The 22,954-nt window shown below is 40.5% G+C and overlaps 1 protein-coding gene across 1 annotated transcript; it reads right to left on the bottom strand.

Moving 5' to 3' along the window:
• Positions 1 to 5,051: 5,051 nt before the first annotated feature.
• On the bottom strand, positions 5,052 to 9,719 carry LOC139435003 (THAP domain-containing protein 3-like). The gene is made up of 4 exons (XM_071205285.1): positions 9,650 to 9,719; positions 8,740 to 8,872; positions 6,149 to 6,228; positions 5,052 to 5,810 (listed from the first exon to the last, which is right to left on the bottom strand). The coding sequence occupies exons 1-4, from the start codon at positions 9,712 to 9,714 to the stop codon at positions 5,747 to 5,749; spliced, it is 342 nt and encodes a 113-aa protein (XP_071061386.1). The 5' UTR covers positions 9,715 to 9,719; the 3' UTR covers positions 5,052 to 5,746.
• Between the last annotated feature and the right edge of the window lie 13,235 nt (positions 9,720 to 22,954).

Genomic DNA, 22,954 nt, shown 5'->3' on the forward strand with positions numbered 1-22,954 from the left:
TTTATTCCCTCCAATAAATAAGAGATTGCTAAAAATAATTTCACTTTTACAAGATGCATGTGTGCTTTGTACCAGGTTGTAATCACATAAGTGATCAAACCACTTGCTCGTTCTATCGCTTCCCGTCTGATGAAAGGACCAGGAGTCGTTGGACCAAACATATCAGGTAATACACATGTTGTGCATGGAACATATAGTCAAGTTAGCTACCTAGCTAGTAGCGACGAGTAGCGAGCACGTTAGTTAGCATCACATTACTTAGCCTTGTCATTTTTAGTAGCCTTACCATGAAGTTATTATTTTATTACATGAAGTAAGAGTAAGAGTAGATGGTAAGTATTTCGTGAAACATTTGAAGATTAGCCTACTGCGCCATCCACCTGGTGCTAAGGAAGCAGTCAGGGAGAGTCGAAGGCAGGCAGGGAGCTTTGCATGACAGATTCTTCTGGACGTGTTTCATTGTGATGACAGTAAGGGTGAGTCAATCTGTTTGTTGGAAAATTATTAGAAGGGATAATTATTCAAAGTGTTACTGTTGTGTTACTTTAAAGTGTTGTTACTGACCTTTTTCTCTTTTATTTCCTTTCCCTCACCTGTAACTGCTGAGACCCTGAGGAACATACACACTGACCTGCTCTGGCAACCTGATTTCCACTGTACGTAATAGTATTTGGTTATGGTATATATATTATTTATATACATCAAAGGCACAATGCACCCCCCAGAGACACACATGTATTGAGTGTGATATTGTGCATAGGTCAAGTGAAATCATCTTTACACACTAGAAAACTGTAGGACCGGCAACTTGTTTTGATTTTTAATATCCGAAAATGAAGTTGATATGTTTTATTTATTCTTCTCTCTTCCCAGGTCCATCCATCACCGTGCTCTGTTCCTGCAGGTCCTGCTTGCTAATCATTATGCTCATATGTTTTCACACAATTACAAATAAAGTCAATGTATTGTATGACATGAAGTTGTGCTTCATTCGGAGTCAATAATACATTCATTCTGCCTTCATCCATTCTGCCTTCAACTGCACAATGACTGTGGACTGCACCGACATCCATGTAGCTGCCCCCCAGTAAGATGAACCAAGCAAAGAGGGTCACTATCATGCCCAAGGACATCCAGCTGCATCCGCGGAGAGAGGGCTTAGACTGACCTGAGACCAGCACACCCAAACACAACGGCTCTTTTAAGAGCCACCTACAGTTTCAAAGAGTTACAATCCTACGTTATTATAATGATTCAACTGGTTCATGTGTCACTTAGTTTACTGAACTGTGATGAATGAAAGAAATGAGTGAGGTAGTGGTTTACTGAAGTTACAAAGACATTAATATATGAGTAACGGGTCAGTGTAAACACAAGCTTCTGTCAATTATGGATCATTCAAACTATATACAAATAATATGTAATAACGTTCTAAAATAAGTATTCGGTATATTCCTTGATAGCTTTTGGAGAAGGTTGTTTTTAAGTTTACTAAAAATCTATCGTTTCAACTGTTTCACTTTATAAAAAGGAACAGGTGAGTAGAGCATTATTGAGTTTCTTATTCTGTCAGTAAATTATCCAAATGAATGTTTTTCATTATTTTAGTCAACCCTAAACAAATTGATTGTACCTTTTAATAATGACCTTACATGGTCGGCAAAGTTAAATTAACTTCAGAAAATCAAATCTGTTCTTAGAAAAAACTAATAAATGTTTAAAGATAGGAACTTGCCATCCCACTGAAAAACAGTCCGTAGAGATTTAAAGGCGGAGTTGTAGTTCAGTCCAACGTTTCATTTGGATTCATTTCTCCAACAGTCAACTATTTTCATAAAGAATATATATATTTTTCAAAGTCAACTTTATTGTCAATCTTACTCAGTTTGTGTTTATAGACAGAGAGATCAAAAAGACGTTTCCAACAATCCCAAATACGAAAAATTAAATTATACAATTTACAGATATGTAATGTATACAAATATATATATCCTATATACACCATCATGTATAATGATGGTGTATGATGTAGAAGGAAGTGTGGTAGATAACAAGTGAATATAGAGTTACATACAGATCCATGTTACAGCAAAATAACTAAGAAGCACGCAGTATAATAATAATTACATGCAACAATTAAATAACTGCTCAGCGTCTCCACCACAATCCCAATCTGCTGTGTCCTGTTTTCCTCCCCTCTGCATAACACCCCATCACACATACGGAACACAACGCAGAGTCTGAGGGTGTTAAGAGTATGTTTATTTAAATGTCCTCCTCTCTACTGGCCAACACAGGGAGCATATGCTGGCTGTAGAATTGTTCCAGGAGGAGGAGATTTCCATGCCATGCAGGGTCTTTGGGGATAGGGATGATGATCGCCTCCTTCGTGGTCCACACAACAAAGTAGCAGAGACTCCAGTCTGTGATGTGCAGCTGCCCTTGGACCTGGTGCCAGTATGGGTGATTCTCCTTGAGAATATATGACCCACCCTCCTCACGGAGACAGAAGGATGGTAACTGGACTGCCTCCGCGATGGTCATGTTCATGTCACCAAAATCCTTGAATCTACACACAGCAAATAAACTCAAATGACACAACGAGATGTAAAAGGAGATCACACATACAGTATAGAATATCCTGTAGTCGATATAAAACTGGCCGCTTCAATCTGAAGAGCAACTAAAACAAAACACGGGAGTTTACCTTGTTCTTGTGAACACTAATGTTATCCACAGCACACACAGACCACGAAGTTCTAAAGGAGAACACTAGTTACTGAAACAAAACACGTTAGTGTACCTTGTTAGCTAATGTTAGCTAGCTGACATTAACGTTACACATTGCACTCATATTACTCACCAACATCTTGTAAAGCCGGTCCCGCTGCTCTTACAGAACCGAATAACTCCCCTTTCGTGTATGTACAGCTCTCAACGTGTCCAGACTTGTAGTCACCTCGTTTTATACTTTTATTCTCATTCTGAAAGAAACAGGTGAAATTTGCTAACGTGACGGCCATCTTTGTGATGGTGACGCGTATTGTGCGAGACCAAGAGACCTGTAGTTCACTCAGCGGTTTCACACAAAAAAATGTGTAACTTCACAGTTTTACGACACATTTTAATTTTTTTGACTTGCAAAATATTCTTTTAAATTGACAAACATCATATGTGTCATTCGTGGCACAATTCAAACGGGATCAAAAGATAACCTTTCTCTCTCCATTGACTTCAATGTATAATTTTACGCTTCCGGGGTCCCATGGAGGCTCCCGGAAAGGGAGGGACTTCGCCTCTCTATTGCGGCTCGCCTCGAAAGTAGACGAGAGTAGCCGATCGCAGCTGGGGGAGGTGTCAAAAAGCTCGTCTTAAATCGGACAGCTCGGAGTCGGAGTCGGCTTGACTGGCTGGGTTTGCAATGGCGGAAATTGCGTTGGCGTTTTTCGTTGCAGATTAAGTGGATGCAATAGAAATCCCACATGTATTGTATGGAGAATGACATGATCTAAAGGGACTGTGATTGAGAGAAAATTAAATATTTGTTTACAATACAGAAAACACAACCCTCTCTCTTTTCCTCCATACCCAAATCTCTAAAAACGGGGCTGCAACGGATCTGATACAGACTGATCTTGAATTATTTTCTACGTCACAGAAGTGGTGCTCCGCTTATTGGTCAATTCTCCACCTATCAGAGGAATGTGGGGTTGGGCCACGGCCGACCATTGCGCTGGAAACGCTGTAGTACATATGCCAGGCCTGTAAGTGGTGCTGTAGTCTGCCACAAAAGCAGCGAAGAAGACTTCCCGCGCATGGTTGCCCTTCTGTTTATACTCTGCTCTGGCTCTTTTTCTCCCTCCCCGAGGCAAGCGTTTGCTCCCGCTGCTGTAATTCAATGCAATCCCTCCCTCGCTGTAATTCTCTCCGGTTAGTCCACCAGCAGATGACAAACACCCTCCTCTCCGGCTCTTCCAAGGAACGAGGGGACCGCGCGGCAGAGTTTCAGTTAGATTTTTATTTCGCCGGTCAACATGTCCGTTAAAGTTTAAATCTTCTGGACAAAATTAGAAAAGTGCCGGTCAAAGGTCTTCTTTGTTATTTATTTAGCTTTAAAACAAATGAATAACGACTCTATATAATAATAATATAAGAATAAAACACGGAGGACGGAGATCTCTTTTTCTCCCCCTCTTCTCCCCGCTGCAGCCCAGCAGCTGATCTCAGAGCACGCTCCCCTCTCCTGCAGGGGGGCGGGTGACGACCCCCCTAAAGGATGTTTGGTCCACCCCCCACTTGTAAAAAAAATAGCACTTTACCCCTGCACCCCCCCCCCCAACAACTCCTGGGCTAAGCCCCGGATCTCCTACAATCCTAAATCCGCCTCTGTTCTTGAACCTACACTATACAATTGTTTTTTAAGTGCTTCACCGTTTTTCAAATATAAATGTCATTTGTAACTAAACTTTGTAAACTAGCAGAGATATGGCCAGTGTTGCGTGAATTAAATGTGATTAATGAAATATGACTGTAGAAAAAGAAAGGTGCTTTTATATTGATTAAAACATTTTTATTTATTTCAGCATTAAGAAAAAAGAAGATGTTTTTGCGAGATGGAGTTCATTTCACCCCTAGGGGAAATGATATTTTTTTTAAGTCACCAGCCAATTGCCTGAAAGACCACCTCCAAAGACTGTGAACGGCTAAAATGTCAGTATCACTGTCTTTGGATTTGGCCTTTAGAGTATGTATTCTAAGGCCCTTGCTAAGCCCAGACTGTCATGGCTAATGTTGAGTTAGATATAACATCTGTAGCCATAACACTATTAACATGGCTGCTCTTCTTCTAATAAATATTTGTTTTACAATAGAAACATTTTTCTCCATAAATGTTCCCACATGTTGTGAGCATCAACTTTAAATCTTTTGTCAACAAATAAACTTATCTTAATTTCCTTTACGACAACATTTTGTTTATAACACCACTACAGTACATTAACAATAAGCATAGGAAAATGATAAATGTCAACATTTAAGATTGTGCTTTTACTTTTTATTTAATCAGATCTATTTCACATTGAAAATGTGATAAACACACATTGAAAGTTACATCTTGCATTTTATGAAAAGTAAAGGTTTCGAATCATTGTATGACTTAAGTACACTAGAAAATAAATTAAAGATGTGCAACACCTGTATCAGTAATTAAAATGATATAACTTATGTACAGGGTTGGGAGGGCTACTTGCCAAAAACACAACCAGTAACTTCATGTGAGTATCAAGATATAAAAGTAATGTAACCTGATAACTTTATTTTTCTTTTGGATTACCTCAATATCAAATGCAATGCAAATAAACACAGGAGAGAGAAATATGAATATGATGTGTTTACTGAAATGTATAATATAATACCATAAAGCAGATTCAGGCAGTAGGTGTACAGATTCACAATGAAAGTATTAGCCTACAGAACAGTACGGCTTCCAGAGAAGAGATACCATTTGATCATTTTACAACAAGCACTATATGCTCTTTTTAGGTTTTGAATAAGATTGTAATCCTGAGTTTCCCTATTATTAGAAAAGTCAAACTAATGCGATTACATCTCTTCCTCTGTATCTAAGGATTACACTTCCCTTTTTCTCTATACGATCTTGATTCGTGTTCGATGTAATCCATTACTGCCTCTAAGCCAATACAAGTCATCACTTTTGGAAAATTGTCTCAAGTTATAAATGATGCCTTCAATGTCTTTCACGTGGAGAAGACATCCCATTGGCCGAGGCGTTGCAACTTCCCTCAAGCGTCCTACATGAAAGAAAGATCACATGTTAGAAATGTGTGCACAAACTATTCAGTACTTGGTTTAAAGCCCAAGTGTGAGAGTGAACAGAGGCGGAGTCTGTTTGTTGGCTGCTGCTACCCAAACCAACATCCTCCTCACAAGCATTGGCTGTTGGAATGTCATTACGCTCCACATGTGGAACAACAAAGGCTTCTTCAGGCGTGCCTTGTATCATAATGATATTGCTCTGATCAGCAGCAAGACTGTTTTCACCACTACCATGGTCTCCATCTGCAACCTCCTCCTCCTTGCTGTTAACAGTCGAACTAGGACTGTCACTGACCTCGTCATTGCTACTCACCTGCTTCTCCTTCCAGGCTGTTGTTCTTTGGTGAAATACAAAATGGTGGGCACTGCAGTGTTTTTCAGGCATCTCCTTCCCTAATAAAAATAATAAACAAAAACACATAAAATAACTTTTTGAGGTCTGTAGATATTCAACTTTCTTTTGAATAATGTTGTTTTAAATGTAAGAGTGCATTATAAAAGACAATAGAGGGCCAACATGTTAACTATGCAGTTAATCTATTCAACAATTACGTGTTTCCAAGATTCAGATTCAAAGGATTTATGTCATAGCACAGAGTGATGTACCTGAACGCGTTCAATGAACGATTGTTCATGAACGCGTTCATATGTTGGGCGAACGTGAACTGAACGTACTGTATTTCCGCTAGATGAACGTAATTGAGAACGCGTTCATTCTCAGCGCTGTATAACGGCGTTCAAAAGTGCGTTCATTCTCAGCACTGTATTATAACGGCGTTCAAAAGTGTGCCAGATTTCATATGCCTTTCAGCCGAAAACCCAGTTAAAACACACCGTAAACAGGCTTCAAAATAATGCGGAAAACCACCCAATCTGGCAACAGCAAGCTGCCTGTGACGCGTACGCGCCTGTCACCCCTGGCTGTCGCACTAAAATATAAATATACTAAATATATCAGACTCCTCACAACAAACAATGTGGAACCGCGGAACCGGCGAGCATATTGAATGAAGTATGGACGAAGCTGAGAGCAGCTGCAGCAGCACTCGCTCAGAGTGAGACTCTACGGCAGGGGTGGGGAACCTCCGGCCTCCGGGCCGTATACGGCCCGCGAGACAATTTGGTACGGCCCTCGAGGTAATTTATAAACACACGCAAAAAATAAAAAAATGAAAGAAATCTAGACCGCAAAAAAATTAAACAAGCGAGTGCCTGTTTTTCCTGGCCAAGGTCAGGGTCCTTGAACACAACACGAGCCTAACGTGTCATCACGTGGTATATGTCTCGACTGACAGGGGTGCAGTTCTGACGGAGAGCACCAGAACGCCACTCCAGCACTTCAGAAATTGCAGTACCGATAAGTCCATACACATGCCGCAGTTTCTGCGTGTCTGTGTCTTTAGTTGAAAGCCCAGTGGCGATCTGCTCATCTGTCATACAGTCAATAACTTTGTTGTTATCATTAGCATCTGGTTAGCTAGCTATGCTAACGAATATAAGAAGCTTTGTCTACAACCAGTGAGGTAAAGGCACATCTTTATATGATCATTATAGTTATAAAAAAATAAGAGAATAAAGTAAACAGGTATAAAATACTATATGACAGTTATTAATAAAGAAGAATACAGTTTGAAAGGGTAGTGATTTGTCAAATATCCATCAATTAAAAGAAAATCTGCTTACAGTTGTGTTTGGGTGTTGAGAGATGTGTCCATAGATCTCCTAATGTTGCTCTCAAAGTGCAACAAATCTTCCCAGGGGAGCGTGCCCCCCGGACCCCCCTAGAGGAGGTTAGGTCCCCCCCACTTAAATCATGTTCACATGGATACTGTAGGAAACTAAATACATTTGCACACATCTTGTGTCCATAAATTATCTTTCTGTTTTGGTGGTCACGCCACACCCTGCACGTGCATGCATGCGCGAGTCATGGTGAGATATCTGGATTCAGAGGTTGCTTTTTCTTTGCACAGAATGAAATGAATGGGCTGTGATTTTAGTTTTTTAAGCAGAGGTCAATAACTTGTACGGCCCTCTGAGGATATTGTAAACATTGAAATGGCCCATTAACATCGTACAGGAGACAAATAATAGCTCGCAGCAACGTATTGAAAAAATAACTATGAACTATAAATTAGTTCATTTTTGAAACCATGAACTTTAGTTCAAAATTTTGAATTATGAACTATGAACTGAACTAGTTCATTTTAAAATATGTGAACTGTGAACTGAACTAGTTCATGTAGAAAGTGAACTTTCCCAACACTGATAGCACATAGGCTACAGTGTAGGAATGGCAATGCAAATCATCTGTCCCGAGCTCCTCCAACAATGCAACATAGTTATATAAGACATAAAACAATAAAAGAAATTCAAAATTAAATTAAGAATAATAAATTAGTGCAGGCAGAAATCTATATACACGTAAATATAATAAGACATATGCAAGAACAAAATGTAAAGATAAATATTGTATAGTAAAATTAAATTAAATCTTTTTTTTTTTTTACAGTGATAGCTGTTAAGATAAATAAGTTATAAGATGACAACAGATGAATGAATGTTGCTATTAAAATAATGTAAAAAAAGGTAATATAATTCATCTGTTTTTAACATAGAGTATGTGGGGGAAATGGCAATTCTCTATCTATGATAAAGAGTCTTTGCATACATGAAGAGAAATGTGATGGTTTGCAAAAAAAATCGATTTCTATGTTTCTATACTTAACTGGCAAAATCTTAATTTGGCCTTTAATCAAAAGAACATTACTCATCACTGATGTGCAAGCTGTGCCATAACAATTATTTAGCATTGTATGATGTATAACATGTATTTAATTAGTAACAACAATTTACACTCACAAATGGAACCAAGTTATTATTTTTTTTAAAAAGGATCTGTACCCAGGAGTCCGTGCTGAAGGGATGACTCTCAAAGTGTGCACTGCACAGGCGAGAAGAAACGTTGGGGGTCCATGTATTCCTCCGGATGTTCAGCACCCACTGGTCCAGCCTGTCTGGATCACCTAAAGGAAACCTTTATTCAAAAATACATGAAAACCGACCCAAAGACAACAGGAGGGTTAATGCCATATTCACTTAATAACGCATGAACAACTTTTACAAATATTTCTATATAGTCTGTGTTGGTAAATGTAATCTGGGTTGCACATTTCCTGCTGAAATACATGCCTACCAAGTTACTCCGTGGCACTTTGGTTTTGATAAAACAGTGTAGTTCCACTATATAAGCGTTACATTCATAATCAAACGAGACAATATGCAAGATAAATAGCTATTTGTTGTTATTCTTAATGCTTGTCATTCACACGTTAAGAAAATAAAATAAGTACCGATACATAGCAGAACAATTGTGGCGATGTTCAGCTTAATAAGCCTTGTTCAACATCATTTCTTTAGCTAATACTATAGCAGGCTGCAGGCGAACCAATTCCGCGTTTCGCTGCATTCCTTGATCTCCAGTTATAACGCCGGGCTCCGCCGCTGGCCGAAGCTAACGGAGCCGCAAAGGGCTAGCTACGGCTCCGGTTAGCTTCGGCGGCGGACTCCGGCGGCCACCACTGGGATAATTGGGTCCCCTTTTAACATTTGCTCCCATTTAGCATTATGGGCGTCATAGCCGTAGACTATAAACGTCTTACCCAAGGCTGAATCATAAACTAAACTGTATATATACACATGTATAAAGGGTTACGTCCTTAGCTGGCTAATAAGCTACATAACAAGCTAAGCTAACAAGCACACAAACACCTGCTAACGGGGTTAACATGTATAATATTATCATTTTACTCACCGAAAAAAGCTGAGAGTAGACTTCTTGGAAGTTCTGTTAGTACATTCAAGCGCACAGCACGACATCTTAATTGTCTGGTATATCACCACGAACACGGCTAAAGCTAAAGGGTCAAGTACAGTACTATGACTAACTAACGTTGTAGCCTCTATGGTTGTAGCCTAGCAGAGTGGACAAGTTGCTGTTAGCTGACAGTGAGGCATGTACGTGTCCATCAACGTGACCACGCCCTAATTAATGCAAACACTTTAAGACCTAATATAAATAAAAGGGTCGTGTTAGAAAACAATTCACTCACAGATAGGTTTGGGTACTGAGAACCGGTTCCGGTTCGGAACCGGTTCCAACATTTCGATTCCAACGGCATCATTTAGAAATGTGAATTTCGGTTCCGCTTTTCGATTCCTGAGGAAATATTTCTTGCCGCTCTCCGGGGAAATGTAGCGTTGTATCTAAGGCCCATTCCCAAACCGCCCCCTACACCCTACCCCTCCGTTTGCGCGTTCACGCGGAGGGTCCGCCATATTGAGGGCTGTTCCAAAGCAACGAGTGTGGAGGGGGAGTGGGCTATCAAGCCCTCAAACAGCGAGTCTGCAGCGGTGCTGACTTGAGACCGGTCTCTACCTGACCGGAGTCACGCTGTGTATGTCCGTCAGGAAACACGCTGTTTACAAGTAGTTCCAGCAAACATCCACTGATAAATTGCGATGTTAACAGCCTCATGATAACCTCATATGTTTTCTTAGGATCATACATGTGTTTAGTCTAGAAAAAGGTAAATGTGTGCATTTTATTATAAAGTTGTGTATATTTACAGACCGTTGCAAAAACTAAGAAGCTTATAAACATCAGGTTTAAAACTAAAAGAGCTTTGAAACACAATGAAAGATGTTTTTATTTGAGTTATTCATTTAACTTTTTGTCTAAGAGATGCTGATTTGAAACCGTTGTTACATACAGTTACGGCATTTCCTGTTTCTGCCGGAGAGAGGGGAGGCCGTCCCAAAGCTTGCTGCTGTATTTACTTCCTCCATCTGACAGGAGGGAGCCTCGTTGAGCTGCGAGTGTGGCTACAGACGGAGTTCACTCCATCACGGAGGGGTAGCGTCGAGGGAGTGGTTTAGGATTGGGCCTACATTTCCTACAGTGTAACCTGAGACCAGGCCGGCCCGTCGCACTGGCATTATAAATGTTCGCCTAGGGCGCCAGATCTGTGGAGGCGCTGCCTCTGGGAGAAAAAATAAATGTTTTGACCGTTGGTGCTCATCCTAATTTTCGGCCGGTCGTAACAACATTCATAATTAAGTCAATGTAACACCCTTTTCATCCCGGTTACACTTTTCATTTGCCCTGTACGATGGGCGCTGCAAGTGATGAAAATGGGGGATGTTGGCTTATCTGGCAACCGCAGCTCACAGCCAAAGTGCGCGTGAGCGAGGGAGAAAGGGAGGGTGCACTGGAACCGGCGCTGTTGTTATTAGCATCTGGTGCTAGCTGCTCTAACGGAAGAAGAAGATGTTTCTACAATGATGTGGAGGGAGAGTCCTCTCCAGTCAGACTGAGAGGCTGATAACTTCAGCTCAGTGAGGTAAAGGACTCTGAGTGTTTAGATAGTTCACTTTAGTCTAAGTTATCTCAGTGGGTCTCAAACGTTTTGATCACAATTTATGTAAACACATATTTCCAAGGCACTCTTTTATAATTATTGGGATAAAACAGGTTTGAAATCATTCCAATGTATACTATAGGACAGTAAACCAGACATATCGTTTTAAACTGGAGAGATAAAAAAATATGCATAAATAAAATAGTAAAATAAGATATGAATGAACAACAAAAATAAAATGCGTTACATGTAGGCTATTTGTTATTTAATTATTAAAATGTAAACCGATCTTTTTCATATGGGTGTTTAGAGTTGTACACCCTAGATCTAGTCTCTAGTAATTCTGCGTGTGCACCAGATTGAAGCATTTTACTTCAAAATGTTCAAACATTTCTTCCCGGTATGCCTGAGAAGGCAGATATGCTTGTTTTTCTCAACAAGAACTGTTTTTAAAAGTTGGACTGTTGCACTGTTGTAGCTTCAGTGGTTCTCAGGTTAAAGTTACATAGCAGTGAATATAAACAGACTGATTAATGTGAATATTACTTTAAACTAACCTGTGTAAAAGTTTCTCGAATAAATGTAATTTTTTTGATGGAAGAAGCATGTATCATTTTTTTACCATGCCCCTCAAAGAATCAGAATCGAGAACCGTTAAGAACCGGAATCGAAAAGTAGAATCGGAATCGTGGAAATTCAAACGATACCCAACCCTACTCACAGATCCATAATCATGAAGGTGGAATCTAACTATATCGATAATAAAAATGTATGGAGCCAGGGACAGAAACATGTTTTTTTCTGCTGTAAAGTTGGGCATTTTAACATGGGGGTCTATGGAAATTGCTCCTTTCTGCAGCCATCGCCTATCGGCCAATATATGAACTGCAGTGTGTGGCACTTCCGTATTGGCTTCCCGGCTGTTCCCCAGAGTTTGCCCCTTGAGAAGAAGTCATTCGTTCTAGTGATGGGAATAGAGAGGCGAAGTCCCTCCCTTTCCGGGAGCCTCCATGGGACCCCGGAAGCGTAAAATTATACATTGAAGTCAATGGAGAGAGAAAAGTTATCTTTTGATCCCGTTTGAATTGTGCCACGAATGACACATATGATGTTTGTCAATTTTAAAGAATATTTTGCAAGTCAAAAAAATAAAAATGTGTCGTAAAACTGTGAAGTTACACATTTTTTTGTGTGAAACCGCTCAGTGAACTACAGGTCTCTGGTCTCGCACAATACGCGTCACCATCACAAAGACGGCCGTCACGTTAGCAAATTGTACCTGTTTCTTTCAGAATGAGAATAAAAGTATAAAACGAGGTGAACATCACTACAAGTCTGGACACGTTGAGAGCTGTACATACACGAAAGGGGAGTTAGCCGGTTCTGTAAGAGCCAGCATGCGGGACCGGCTTTACATGGTTTCGGTGAATAATATGAGTGCAATGTGTATGGGCATAGATATGTCTCATAATTATTTGTGTGAACATAAAAATAATTTGTGTGTAAATATGTGATTTGTAAATGTAAAACAACATCCACAAATGCATTTAAAAGATTTGCAAACTCACAAATACATTTGCAAGTGTAAAACGGATCTGCAAATACGCTAAATATGTTCACAAATAAAAAAAAGATCAGTGAATATCTCTTTAACATTTACAACTTTCGATCAGGCATTTGTGAATCCATTTTGTATTTGTGGACCAAAAATGCGCTCGCGGATCTCAACTCTCTGTTCACGGATCTCAAATCTCTGTTCACGGATCGTCTTTTTACACACACGGAATTTTGAGACATATTTTCCGCCGGTCTCGGCTAAAATCTACTCGTGTCACTCGGTTATTTTCGGAAACCACGTGATGGCCCGCTGATGACTACATTTCCGCATGATTTCAAAGTAAGAGCATGATGGTTTGTTTAATGCTCTGTTTTTGTATTATAATGAACAGCGGAACGTTAGATGCATTCTTCATCACCATCACCCTCATCATCATGTTATAGTGATACAGTTAGTTTGTGTTATTGGTTCAATACAGTATATCTCGAGCACCTTCGTTGATGTTGAAGTGCAGGCTATACGCCACTTCCGGGTCCCGGGGGAGCAGCTTGCAGCGAAGCAGCCCAGATAAAACTCTTTCTTCATTGTTTGTTGTGTATTCAGTCAAGCGGGTCAAAGTTACAAAGCACTTCACATCTTATTAATCGGCCTAATTTTACTTTACCAGTGCAGTAATAAAGTAATCTGTAGAAAAGCACCGTATTTAGGTCAGCCTTCATAGTAAGGCTCCATTACATGTTATAATATTCATTGTGTCCTTTCTACTGATATATTCCTGTCTATTGCTTTCATTTGTATTTAATGTTATTGTGTTTATACTTGTTTCCACACATTTCACAATTTGGGATGAATGAAGTATCTATCTATATATGATATCCATCTATCTATATCTGTCCGTCTATCTATCCGTCTATCTGTCTGCCTGCCTACCTACCTACGTACCTACCTACCAACTAGTTGTTTTGTTTGGAAAGGTTTTGTCATTGTATTGCTCTTTACCAGCACCTGCAGTACAGGACTTTACATTGTAAATATTATATCAATCCATTGGTTTCTAGCATTTATAATTTGCAAGTGTTTAAAACAAATGTGGGATCCTGATTTCATAAAAAGAAAGACATTCATGATTGTCATATTTTATTATTGTGGAAATTGATGTGAGATATTGTACCAAAGAGGTGTGATATATGTAAAAGGGCAGAAAGTCTTGGTGCAATCTCCAGACACTAAAAGAGGTCTGTTGAGTTTCCCTGGTAATTATCAAATAGTAGCAGTTAAGTGAATACTGTTCAAGCAATACATGTGTTTGTGTTTTATAGTGATTTCTCTGTTTTTATCCTTTCCTTCTATGTGAGGACTAAAATGGCGAGAGACAAAGGGCTGTAAAAATAAGTTTTATTGCAGTGGGGGAAGTCGAGGTATGCAACATAGGGTGGGGAGAGGAAATTCTGTTTGAGATCTCTGGCAGGCCAGGTTTTAAGGAAATCTATGTATCTGGAATAAGTATATGTGTGAGTTTATACATTCCTGTGTGTTAATAGTTGAAGGAACAAAAGGTACATTTTTCCTCTCCAATATAGAGAGGTTTTTTTATAGATTTCTGAAACAATGTTCCCTTTTTTGTTAGAAATAGATGAGCACAATAGTTTTTTCTTTGACTGTTTACCTGTTTATCAAAAGAGTGTTTTAAGCTATTTGTGAAGAAGGAAGATGCAGAATTAAGGGTGATTTCTGTTTGGAGTGTAAAGATTATCCCTGATAATGTTTTCTGGGTTAAACCATCGATATGTTTTACAAATGGGAGGGACATTTTCCTTGAGTTTTAATGAGGTGCCTTCCCAACACCTGTGGCTTTCAAAGCTGCCAGGCACTGATTTCCCTGTGAGATAGCGTTTTGGTATCTCCCCAATGAAACGCCACCCCTTCTTTGTATTAGGGAAATGTTTTTCTGGTGGTTGGGTCTCTCTTCATGCGCTGACAAGACGATAGGATGTCCGCAGGGCGTGAATAAGGGCGGGAGTACTCCACACGTTGCTTATATGATTCTTTGAATTGTATAGTAATGTATTATATTATATCGTATTGCATTATTATTACTACTTTGTTTAATTAAAACGGATTATTGTTTAACTGGTATCCTGGTGTCTTCTAATTCCTTCCCTGTTATGATTTCAAGCAGGACTCGTCAAAACAACACGCGGTGAGGAGTTGGGTTGTAAACACCCCCACCTCGCAACAAGTGGTGACCCCGACGTTAGCGAGTGGGAGTTCACAGAGAGTCACATCAGGAGCCAGCGGACGAAGCAGTCCAGGGGGGCACCTCGAAATACTTCTGACAACTAAAAACAGAGGTCTATACAAAAACACAGGTAAGCACGGATACCCGTTACACTCGAAATCTGTGATTTGGATATATTCAAATTTTTTAGAGTTGTCAGGAATATTTCTCAGTGTCATAGACTTTATGATAAAATAATGCAATGCATATATTAGTATAGGTAGGTAACGACGGACTACTAATCAAATAAGATAGTGTAATGCATACATTAGCATAGATAGGTAACGACGGACTATAATTGTGGTATAATTATGCAGTACATATAGAATAAAGTAGGTAACTTTGGACTACTCTATGATGATAAAGCAAAGGTGGAGAACCTAGGGGATATGCTACACGTGAAGCGACGAGAAATGTAAGAAAATGGTGCAGGGCCCCGTTGGTTTTTACAGAAATCAAGTCGGCAATTTCAAGTCGGAAGTCCAGTGGGTTTCATAAGAAATGATATCCACCCAGGACGAAACTGAATAATACTTCTTCAGCCTCATAGGACGCTGGAGTGTATTATATGTAATAAATCCAAGGGAGAGATACGCAAATTTCATAAAGCCATTTTGAAACGAACGGAATCTCGTTCTCTTGTTCTGTGGGGTTATTAATCTAAGAAGCTAAACGTGACGATAAAGGATTCTGTTGACCTGGGTTTCGGCTCCATGAGGATGTCACATAGCTGAAAAGCCGTGTCGAAGCGCATTCTAAGGTCGCATTATCTGTTGAAATAAACATCGCACCAAAAAAGCTCGATAGACTGTACGGGGAATAATTTTATGTGAATAACTACTAATAAATAAGGGAGAAAAGACCAGATAAATACGCAAAGTTTAAGCTGGTTGCTCTCAGAAACATCTTTCCCCTCAAGTGAGGTGGAACTGGTGAGGTGCCGCCATCTGGTGGAGGTATTTTGTAGTACTTCTTGCATTATTACATTCCATTTGACTGGCGCCTTTAATCCGAAGCGACTCACAATAAGTGCGTTAGACTAGGAAAATAAAAAATAAGAACACAGGATAATTGAAATATATATCTGGGTTAATAGAGCCAAAACATTTCAAGTACTACTCAACTGCCTTTCGGTAAGCCAGTCCGTTAATAGCATTATAAGTGCTTCTGGTAGTACTTCTTGATTAATATAATATAATATATATATATATATATATAAATATACATCATTCAAAGTGGGGGTGTAATACTTCAGTTTTTTACACTCAAAATAGTTACACATTTGAATTAAGGGCAGGACAGTTAAATAAATACATTAACTACGTTAGGAGTAACGACGAGTATTGTCCAATATATTAATAAATAACACTGAACACATAGCAACCTAGTCAGATAAATAAGATATAATCACCATGGAGGGACAGTTTAAAAATAAAGATTTACACGTCCCAATTCCCGGAAGTTTCCGAGAGCAAATGGGGACAGACTGAGAGATTGATTCTCAGTGGACTCAAACAGGGAGACAAGAAAAAGGCTTGTGCCGACCTTGGGTTCCTCCATAAAAATAATGATAGAAGAAGACATAGTGGGAGGAGATGAAGCTCTAGGAAATTTAAGCTCAGCTCTAAATGTTTATGAACGACAACTTGTAAAAAAACTGGGTGACCTAAACCAAAAAAAGCACGGATTAGTAAGCCGGAGGAAACTAAACAAAGAAAAGGAGGAGTTAGATAAAATACGGAGGCTTTGTCATAATGCAGCACTCGCCATGAACGGAGTAGCTGTTACCCCCTTCACGGCCAAAACTCCCCCAGTCCTGGTCGCAGTCCAAACCCCGACCCAGGGAGAGGAGTTTCAACGCTCTAGTGACAGTATAGGGACGCACGTGCCAGCACAACCACCTACAAAGGAAGAAATACTTCACTTAATTGCAGAAGGTGTCAGGGCTTATGAGAGTATGAAGAGTGCCAAACAGTTGATTGTTCATCCCTTGGAGCCAGCAGAGCAGGCACCGAGGCAGCCAAACCAAAAAGGGGGTTTTCCCAACCAAGGTCCGTCCTATAACCAGCCCCAATATGGCTACAATAATGGTTTTCAGCAACAGAGGGGCGGGTTCAGAGGCAGAGCTAGAGGTAGAGGAGGGTTTGTAGCAGCTCCAGGACAGAACCAAAATCCACAGCAGGGGTGCTTCGCCTGTGGACAGGCCGACCACTGGTACAGGCAATGCCCACATGGGCCCCCACCACAGAGAGGGCGGGGACAAGGGGGACAGAGAGGGCGGGGACAAGGGGGACAGAGAGGGCATGGACAAGGGTACACAGCAGAAGTGCAGCATGTCCAGAAACCCCATGAGGCAGCCCCACAGGCCCAACACCAAGTCCAGGGTCACGTTGCACCCAATGCGATGGTCGCAGGTTCTCAGATGTTGTTGGGTCAATCTCAGATGCAACTGAGTATGCCACTATATACTGGGGGTTGCTCGACCGGCCCCAGGACAACACGCCAGGACTATTTTCCATTTTTCAACAATGGAAGCCGTGGATTAACCTCCTCAGGCCTTATGGTTCCCCTCCAGACCCTCCCCATCTAACGCTAAATTATGATAGAAAAGACGACCAAAGTTATGCATATGCATATGACACAGAGGTGGCTATGTCCATGTGGGACGTAACCACAACCAATTTATTTATGGGACAAGCGGGGGTGGCTGCATCTGTTGAACTCACTGATGAACAACTCTATTGGTAAGAGAGTAAAACTTGTTTCTAAATAATGTCATATTGTTTTGTGAGTAAACATGAAATAAAAATATATTTACTAGATATAACAACAACAGGCTTAACTAGGTTGACAGAAAACTGCTATTAACCAGTTTCAGCAGCTACTGTCATATCTGTGTTCTAAAGAGAACATATGTTGCATTTACAATTCATATTAAGGAAGTTCACAATTGATACCATTAAAGACCTTTTGTGGTTTCAAATTAAAGAAGATTTTAAAGATGAAGTAAGCAGGACTTCAACTAGACAAAAGAGATTTTACAATGTGGTTTTACTACTTTTAATGGAGTAAAGAATCTGGGTAGACTACTGCCATTGATTTGTTTTAACATTCACATGTTTCAGCATTCCTCACCATATAGACACTCAGCCGTTTTATTTTGTAACCCTTTGGGGGAGAGATTTAAATGGAGTTTATCTCCAGTTGCTGGTTTTATTGTGATTTACAGCGGCACTGGATAGTTGTGCGCCACCTTTGGGTTGTACTCTGAATCAGTGTGTTGGTGAAGAGTTGCTCACTACAGAAACAGAAGAACTGTGCAAAGAACGCACCTGAGGAGGGTTTGACATTTTGCGTGTACCTCGTTGCCAAGGCAACAGTGGTGGGAAGAGGAACAGCAGTTTTTTGGGGATTCCTGCTGTGCAGAGGACAAGTGTGTCTGCTGACTGTAGCACATTGATCCAGAGGTGCCTTCCCCCTCAGGACATCCCAGTGCAAGAGTTTCATTGATCCTATTGGCTACAGCTGCAGAGGACAATGCATCACTGACTGTTCACATTGTGACAAGATCTTGAGACAGGCTGGTCTCAGACGGTTCAGACTCTGAGGAAAATATGCGATGATTTGACAGCATAACTGTGCAAGAGTTTTCCAGAGGGTGGTGTACAACAATAACGTTAGTGTTTGAGAAGGGAGGCTGCTTGTTTAAACGATGGTCTGGAATACTGAAAAGATTAAAGTTTAATATTCTTGGTTGACAAACAAGACATCTGATTATTAGGTCACACATAATAATTTAGACATATAAACTAACTATGAGTAAAGGGATTAATGGATTTTATATCCTAGGGAGGGTTAGTTAGGTTGCGAATACTTCGCAGGGTATTTGCTAATGTATTTTGAAGAACAAAAAACAAGGACACAAGTCCAATTTTGTTTTGTTTTTAGATTAAATTGTCCGTTACCAAAACTGTTCGCCTTGTGTCTAGATTTGGACTTTGATGGTAAGGGAGTATTTAGGCTTATTTTTATACATCTGACATTTTAAAATATGTTGGCTGGTCACTAGATAGACATTGGTTAAGAACTTTTCTGAAGATTGAATATTTGTTCCATTTCTACATATTCCTATTTAAAAAGTAATTTTAGAGTAAAGAGGGCTGATGCTGAAATGGGAAATAATGTGGGGCCTTCAATCACCCATTAAGGGTGCATATTATTGACGACCAATAGGGAGGAGGGGTCACTCGACCCACCCTGCAGTGGGTTTTAAAATCTTACTTGCAGCTTCACAGGAAGCGCACAGCACCAGATTATGAGTTTAGAGGACTAGCGGCACCACCTCCTAATGGACATTCATTTAGTTGGTAATTAACTGACATTTAGAGATGTTAAAAAGTAAAAACATACCTACCATGAGGGATGATTCCTAAGTTCAGCTACAAACCATTGATGAAATTACTTCTGTTTTTAGGTCCTTGATAAAGGAAGGAGTGATTGTTACATGTTCAGGACACCCAGGGTTCCACGCACTGTTAAAGAGGGTAACATTGTTCTTTAAGTGCACCAGAATTGAAGATACATTAATAGAATGAGTTATGGAATACATAGCAGAGCTTTACAGATCCTAGTAATGTTTTGACACAAGATAATAGTGATGTACACAAGTTTCTGAATTACATCTATTAGACGTGTTGATATTGATTAGGTGTTAATGAACTGCAGTAGTAGTACAATAAGGAAGTGACATTTTTTGGCTAACACTTTTCAGGGAATTTGGGAAAACAGAGATATCTTGAACATTATAGTTGGAATTGTGAATTAATAAATGATGGCGCTCCATATATACAGATTTTTATAGACGGAGGATGCTGGCCTGTGCTGGAACATCAGAGTCTCTGCAGAGCACGACACATGGCCAAAAAGACTGAGACCAACTGACCGACAGGGTAACTTGGGAAGGCACTGTCAATGACTGACTCTGCGGTGAACCTGACCAAACCTGACTTTACAACCTGACAGTGTGAGTGAGTGTATGTCTGCATCTGATCAGTGCAACTGCATGATTTAAAACAATTACTAATCAAGCATGTTTTGGACTAACACATTATTTTTGTGTGATAATAATGTGTGAAATGAGAGGTTTCCTAACATTGCAAAAAAAGGGGAAACCGTATCTAATCTGCTTGATGATATTTCACTCCCACAGGAGGTGGCGGTTTGCAGAATGTGAAACTCAAACTAAAACACGAAGATTCTGTTTCTTTTAGGACTGAAAGATGGAGAGAAAACACTTCATTTCACTGAAGTGTTTACTGGGGAAATTATGGATGTACATTTGGAAAAATGACCTGAAGGTTTTCTTCCCATGCAGGATTTTGTTTACACATGAGATAATGTGTAAAAAAGAGGGAGTGTAAACTTCACAATGTACATTTTTTTTTTATTTAGGGACTGAAAGGAACCGGCTGGCCCAACTCCATTGTTCAATCTGACCATTGATTGACAGTTTTAGAATTGACCTGCTCCATATCTGGGGATAACACACTGTTTGATGAATGTTGACATGTCTCTAATATTGATTGAGTTATAGCAGGTAACACAGATAAAGAATCAGTGGCCAAGGGGCTACCAGAGAGATGTAAGTCCAGAATGGAATACTGAAGAAGCTGAACTGTGAGTAATGTGTCAACTAATGTTTCAACAGGTATTAAAGTAACTGAGGTTTGAAATGTAGAAAGAACATATTTACAGTTAAAGTTAAAACATAGTAATGTAATGAGATAGAATGTAATTTGGACAACATCATGTAACTAGCCTGGTAAAGAAGTAAAAGCCATAGACTTTATTGTTTAGGTCATTATGGGGATATACATTTCATCTACATTTAGAAAGACATTTGATGACAGTTGGTGGGAATTCTGTATTCATTTTTTCAGCGGGATAATATCTAAGAACTGACGGGTAAAAGCAGTATCACCAGGAAGCCATTCACTTTGTTAGTATTGTGATTTTGGTTGTTTTTGAATCCATAACATTAGTGTGTTTCTTTACCAGAAGCATTAGCAGTTCAAATCATATTTAGATTTTTAATGGGATCTCAGGTATTTCATTTAAAAATAAACACAGATGCTTGTCAGAAATTCAGAGCTATTGAAATATGTTATTTAGTTTACCTAAAGATGTTGGGGTTCTTATTTAGTTGGCACAGTCCAAGTATTAAGATTCTGAAGCTGCACAATTAATTTAGAAAACCTGTGCTCAGACGTCTGTTGTTTTAAGACACCCCACCAACAGGCTCCAAGTGGCCACGCACTGGTGGGTCAAACAGCCGAGGGCCCCAGAGCCCGGAGCGTAGGCTTGAGGGATTTGTATCAGATTTCTCCACACAGGTTGTTGACGCCAAAAGGGGGACCCGAGACGCAGGAGGCTGACTGTCAACCCCAGGCTCTCCGGCCCCGACCGAGTGACCCAGAGGACATCCATCCAGCAGTCGTCCCAGGAGGCATCATCATCGGAGCGGAGAAGGAGGATCGAGAGGACATCCATCCAGCAGTCGTCCCGGGAGGCATCATCATCGGACCGGAGAAGGAAGATCGGGAGGACATCTATTCAGCATCGACTCGGAAGCCGCCATCAGCGAGCCGGAGGAGAAGGAAGACATCTCTCTAGCAGGCAGCCCAGAAGCCGCCGTCAGCGGATCAGAGGGGACAAAGACACGGCAAGCCAGGACGGCACAGGGGACTCCACTCTCCGCTGAAACAGGAGTGTGTGTTAAGTGCAACAAGACGGTGTATGGAGCTAGCCAGGCCTGCCAAGCTATGGGCAGCCTCTACCATGACAGCTGCTTCACCTGCAGCGCCTGTAGTCGAAGGCTGAGAGGGAAGGCGTTCTACTATGACGCAGGAAGGGCTTTCTGTGAAGAGGACTTTCTGTACTCTGGGTTCCAGCAGTCTGCAGACAAGTGCAACGCAGGTGGACATCTGATCATGGACATGCAGGCCGGCAGGCCCTGGGGAAGTCTTACCGCCCCGGTTGTTTCCGCTGCGTCATCTGCAGCGAGAGCCTGGACGGAGTGCCCTTCACTGTAGACACTGAGAATAAAATCTACTGTCTGAAAGACTACCACAGGGTCCTGTCGCCTAAATGTGCTGCGTGTAACCAGCCCATCCTGCCCTCAGAGGGGTCTGATGAAACCATTCGAGTTATATCCATGGACAAAGACTAACCTGTGGGTGTTGTTGTGTGCCGTGCATCCGCTCATTATGTGTCAGACTAATCCGTTCCACCATTGAGGGAAAAGCTGCTTCTCCCCCTCCTGACACTGTTGGCCTGTGTCTCGGAGGACGAGTATGGAGACTCAGCAGACAAGGACGCAGTTTTTTGACATTTTTTGGTCTCCCTCTCATTCTGCTATAAGAAATTGCTATGAAGGACTGTTTTCAAATGTTTAAAGGGCTCTAGATATAATGTTGAGAGGAGCGACAATAGTTATGGTTCAAGTGCCTTGTGTAAGTTGCACTCTTTTTAAGAGTGCAAAAGAGGGAATTGTGGAAATTGATGTGAGATATTGTACCAAAGAAGTGTGATACATGTAAAAAGGCAGAAAGTCTTGTTGCAATTTCCAGACACTAAAAGAGGTCTGTTGAGTTTCCCTGGTAATTATCAAATAGTAGCAGTTAAGTGAATACTGTTCAAGCAATACCTGTGTTTGTGTTGTATAGTGATTTCTCTGTTTTGATCCTTTCATAAATGTGAGGACTAAAATGGTGAGAGACAAAGGGCTGTAAAAAATAAGTTTTATTGCAGTGGGGGAGGTCGAGGTATGCAGCACAGGGTGAGTGGGTGTGGGGAGAGGAAATT

Source organism: Pseudochaenichthys georgianus, chromosome 13 (genome assembly GCF_902827115.2).
Source record: "Pseudochaenichthys georgianus chromosome 13, fPseGeo1.2, whole genome shotgun sequence".
NCBI lineage: Eukaryota > Metazoa > Chordata > Actinopteri > Perciformes > Channichthyidae > Pseudochaenichthys > Pseudochaenichthys georgianus.

Bases quoted from the DNA above. Each gene is read 5' to 3' on its own strand.
- LOC139435003 (XM_071205285.1), bottom strand. From the start codon at position 9,714: ATGTCGTGCTGTGCGCTTGAATGTACTAACAGAACTTCCAAGAAGTCT. The intron at 8,873-9,649 runs GTGAGTAAAATG...TTTTGAATAAAG, and splicing joins TCTACTCTCAGCTTTTTTCG to GTTTCCTTTAGGTGATCCAG. The intron at 5,811-6,148 runs GTGAGTAGCAAT...TCTTTCATGTAG, and splicing joins CAGCCTGGAAGGAGAAGCAG to GACGCTTGAGGGAAGTTGCA.